At 34.8% G+C, this 5,242-nt stretch overlaps 1 protein-coding gene across 1 annotated transcript; it reads left to right on the top strand.

Moving 5' to 3' along the window:
• Positions 1 to 2,112: 2,112 nt before the first annotated feature.
• On the top strand, positions 2,113 to 4,835 carry LOC115976548. The gene is made up of 2 exons (XM_031097882.1): positions 2,113 to 2,737; positions 4,381 to 4,835. Exons 1-2 carry the CDS (start codon positions 2,189 to 2,191, stop codon positions 4,699 to 4,701), a joined length of 870 nt encoding a protein of 289 aa, XP_030953742.1. The 5' UTR covers positions 2,113 to 2,188; the 3' UTR covers positions 4,702 to 4,835.
• The last annotated feature ends 407 nt before the right edge of the window (positions 4,836 to 5,242 follow it).

Below are 5,242 nucleotides of genomic sequence, written 5' to 3'. Positions count from 1 at the left end.
CATTTGAAAATAAAATCTATTCTTATTTTTAATAGCATGATTGTGATTATTTTCATTATTTTTCTTTCTATTGTACTACTTCATTATCTTCCAAGGATGGGGCCTGTAAAACTTGCAGAGAGAATAGTTTGCAAGGGAGAAAGATGGGTTGTGTAAACGTGGGTCTGTTGTTACAATTGGGCCCAAATTGGGCCAGTAAATACAGTATGGCTAAGCCCACTTATGGCCCAACAACTAGTTAGCCTCATATATGAAGCTACAATTTCTCACAACCCTGAACATGTTATCTCCAACAATTTGCATCTTTTTGTTTACACAGTCTTATTTGAAAAACTTCATTACACATGCTCACATTTCATCCAAACTCCAAGCCATGGCAACAATATGTTCCAACCAATTTTCACTCACATACCACCTCTTCTACATTATTCAAAACCTCTCTCTCTCTCTCTCCAACAAAATGATTAATTGCCTTAATTTGGTTAAAAGAAAAACCTATGCATAGTGAATAATCTAAATCAAGGTCAGGAGCTTTGATATGCACTGTTATGCACCATGAGTGTGAAGTATCTTCAACAGCCAAGGTCTGATATGTACTCAGGATGAGTACGTTTGTAGCGTTCTAGTTAAAGGCATACAAGCACGTATATATGTCAAATGTCATAAAAGACTCGAGCATGTCTTTCTCGTCACTAATTAGTTTTGAAGTGGAGTGACATAACTCACGGTTGGACACTAAATTATTTAATGGGCTTACTCATTTACCAAAAAACATAAACTAACACTAAATTTTTTTTACTGTCAAAGCCACCATCAATTTTGTAAAATTACCTTAGACGGTACATACTAATACATAAATCTCTGCAGTATCTAACTTTAATCCAATCCTTCTTTGTCACCAAGTTAAATTGATAGTTTCTGTTATATGATGTATACTGATTCAACAACTTGCTAAGGCAGTGCTGGGCTTTGTGCCTCTAGATTTCATTCTCTTTCCAGTTTGAAGCTTTCAACCAGCAGTTAAATAGTGATGGCACACCTCAAATTTTAAACTTTTTTCTTTGTTGCCCCAGAATTGTACAAATAGAAACCAAATCCACTGTAACTTTGTGTCTACTGCCTCTCCAATTTTGGATTATTTTCAAGCCATATAAAAATTATCTAACTCAAGTCTACATTCCATGAAATTTTTTATAAACAATACCTTATTCCAAAAAATAAAGTGTATCTTTTCAATAGATTTTTGTAATGAATGAATCTAAAATCTTAATTAGTTATGGGTACAAATCCTGTGATTCTCATTTTTCATAAATGTCACAGTACCAATTATGCTTATGCCATGACTCCGGAAAATGGAAAAAATCATAGAAGAGATGATCATAAACCTCTTAAATAAACCCCATATAACACCCAATCCAATGTATGGGTGAAAAACTCTAGAAACTCCATTATTTTTAGTATTTTTGGATTTTGTAAGTTCTAATTTTAGTTTAAGAGAAGTTTAGGCTAGTACCACATTGGTGCTTTTCGATTGAGTGATTTTCATTTTTCCACTTCGGACAAGTGGCCCAATAAGATCAGGGACAGAGTTAGGAGTTTCCATTGAGGGGGGCTGAAGTATGAACAAATATTTTTTTTTCCTTGAAAATCCAAACTAACATTCATTTAATATAACAATCTTTTTTTTTCTTTTCTTGAAAATACAAATAAAAGAATCAAAATTTTAAGCTATCAAGTTAAAAAATAATGATTTCAACCCAATTATAATAATCATTAACCATAAATTTATAATTTGAAATGGTTTGGGCAAAAGCTAAATCATTAACCAAAAATTTATAATTTGAAATGGTTTGGGCAAAAACTAAAGCACCACTTCCTTATAAATAAAAAATTTCATTATGATATTAACTAATTGTGTTTGTGTGCATCAACCATTGAACAATGTGTACTGTGTCATATCTAGAGTGAGTGTGGCATTTTTAATCTCACTAAGCATACCACTAGCTATGATTGCGCCCAAATGGACAACTGTGGGCCAGTCAATACAGTATGCATAAGCCCAACAACCAATTAGGCCGCAAATATGATTCTACAATTTCTCACAACCATTAACGTGTTATCTCCAACAATTTGCATCTTTTTTGTTAAAACACACCCACACAGTCTTATTTGAAAAACTTCATTACACATGCTCACCTTTCATCCAAACTCCAAGCCATGGCACCAATATGTTCCAACCAATTTACACTCACATACCACCTCTTCTACGTTATACAAAACCAAAATCCTTCCATTCCAAATTGCAAACACTTTAAATGAAGGCAAGCAACCTAAACAATCCTCAGCAGGCAAAATCAAACGCCTTGTTCTGACCCAAGAAGGTAGATCAAAACTAAACACCTACCCGGACCGAGAATTCTATGCTTATCCAAGGTTTGTGACCCATGTTGATGATGGATTTATATCCACATTGACCAATATCTATAAAGAAAGGTTGAGACCAAGTTGGGAAATTCTTGACCTCATGAGTTCATGGATTAGCCATCTACCTAAGGAAGTAACATACAAAAAAGTGGTGGGACATGGACTAAATGCACAAGAGCTTGCAAAGAACTCTCAGCTGGACTATTTCTTTGTGAAGGATCTCAATCAGGATCAAAAGCTTGAATTGGAAAGTTGTAGCTTTGATGCAGTGCTATGCACTGTGAGTGTACAGTATCTTCAACAGCCAGAGAAGGTAAGATCATAAGAAAAAAGAAGTCTTTTTGTAGTGTCTTAATTATAGGCATACAAGCATGCCATGCACTGAAAAAACTTTGATCACTCTGAAACTTTAATCAAATTGCTCTCTACACTACTGATCCTGAAATGGGGACACCGTTTACAAGAGAAAAATTTTCACTTTTTACAGTTGAGTTATTGGTAAGCTAGCACCAAAAATTCTGTGGTCATACACTTGTGAAACTACCTTAAACTGTACATACTAATATATGTTTTAGTGTAATGAAGTTGGATGATTGATTATTCCTTCAATGTCACTAAATTATATCGAAACTTTTAGTTCTATGATGTGGACATTGATCTTACAGCTTGCTAGGTTGAACTGGGCTTTGTGCCTCTTGAATTCTCGTGGAGTTTTCAACCAATTAATAGTAATGGTAGAGCCCCGATTTTAGTTTTTTGGTTTGTTTCAGTAGCATTTCCTAGATCTTCCAAGGCTAGCATATAAGCTTCAGTCGTCTCACTCATCAAGGAAATGCTAACAGCACTGGCTGCACAAATCACAATACTAATTTTCTATATAAAAAAAAATCACCATACTAATTTACCAAGAAGATTTCATTCAGGTAAACTCCAGAAGTGGAGGGATTTCTTTTCTCAAGTTTCTCAGTTTCCAAATCCTAATCTATAGCTTAACTGTGCACTCCCAATCCCCTTCCCCAAATCAAAATTATTCTCCATCTTTGGAGCCTCACCAAATTACTTCTCCCTCACTTTTGAACAACATTTTTTTTATACATCTCTTTCCAGTCCCCAAAAATGTTGGTCTTCTAATTAAAACAACAAATGCCAGTTTCTGGTTGTTATCTTTCAACAGGGAATAGTAATCATACTTGTAACTTGTGGCAGAAGCTGAGTTCATGGCTTAAATGTTTATTGCCTTTGGAGCCTCTTCCAACTCAAACAGGAAATTTCTCACTTTAGTTGTTGAGTTGTTGTCTTTGACTATCAAAGGGTGAAATAAGTCTGGCTTCAAACATGAATGCCATTCACTGAAATGTATCATTCTTTTATTTTCTTGTCTCCTTTGTTTTGGATTACAGTATAGGTTGGTTGTCTTTCCTGTATTCTTTATGAAGCTTTACTGGCAAGTGTAGTTATAAGTGGCAATGGTAGAAGTGCAAAGAGTGTGTGGTGTGTAGAAAATTGTGTAATGTGTTAAGTATCAATAAAACTTATTTTTCAAAAAGAACTCCTTTGTGTATTCTGCTTGAGTGTAGTGGGACTAATTTCAAAAGATACTCTCTTCCATAGTGTAAAATTTATTTATTCTGACAAGACTTGAGCAGCAAAAAACTCAACATAATGTACTGCAATGTTCTAGTTCATGTAACAGTTCTTTCATAATCACCCTCCCCCCACCCCCCAAAACCAAAGATTATGCAACCAGTGTTACAATCCTATAAAAATTCTCGTCTGATATAATCCGCATGCTTGCAAACATCAACCCTGAAAAGCAATCACATATTGAAAATTACAACTGAAACCAAAGAGAGACATGGTTAATAGATTAAACTGGTGAAAGGGTATTCAGCAGCCAACTCAGAACTAAAATTGAAGGAGAAGAAAACTATTGACTAACATCATTGCAATTTGCAGGTATTTGCAGAGGTGTTTCGGGTGCTAAGGCCAGGAGGGGCATTCATTGTGAGCTTTAGCAATCGATTGTTCTACGAGAAAGCCATAAGTGCATGGAGAGATGCGACTGGATATGGCAGGGTCCAACTAGTAGTGCAGTACTTCCAATGTGTGGAAGGATTCACTCAACCAGAAATTATTCGAAAGTTACCAGCTACTGGTGGTGCTCAAGAGGACAAATCACCATTCAGTTGGATCAGGAAGCTGCTGGGATTGTTGTCTGGATCTGACCCTTTCTATGCAGTGATAGCTTATAAGAACTTCAGACCAACATATGAATGAACATGTGCTTAGCCTTTTTATATAGAACATCTGCATTGGAGCATATACTCTATGTTTGTGCCTTTAGCCATGTATACGTGTGTCACTCACTCTCCAAAATTTTTGAATTATTTATTTCTTTTGAGTCTAATTAATATATTGACATACCTTTTGGAATTAAAAAAAAGTAATGGCTTTTGCTCTAGCAATATAGCTATCATAAAATTAAATCTAAAAGTAGTTTAATATATACAAGTGCATCAAATTATTTTTTTGGTAATTTTCAACTCCTGAATTGGTCATGATGCATCTGACATCTGAGCATTTTGAAACGCACACAAATATGATGTGTTTCGATAAATTTGATTGTAGACCTCCCTAAAATCACTAAATCAGCCCCTCCCTTTTCTTTTTTGGGGTTCAGTCGGATCTCTGCAATGTGCTACTAAAAAAATTAAAAACAAAAATGGATGAACGAACAATTATAATGTTTAGGGGCTTTAAAGGGTTTTGTTATTATGTTTTTTTTATAGTGAAAAATCCATTTGCTAGAAACAAAGTT

The sequence above is a fragment of the Quercus lobata genome, chromosome 2 (genome assembly GCF_001633185.2).
Source record: "Quercus lobata isolate SW786 chromosome 2, ValleyOak3.0 Primary Assembly, whole genome shotgun sequence".
Classification (NCBI taxonomy): Eukaryota; Viridiplantae; Streptophyta; class Magnoliopsida; order Fagales; family Fagaceae; genus Quercus; species Quercus lobata.
The sequence above is the reverse complement of the archived record's forward strand: the minus strand, read 5'-3'. Positions and strand labels throughout refer to the sequence as shown.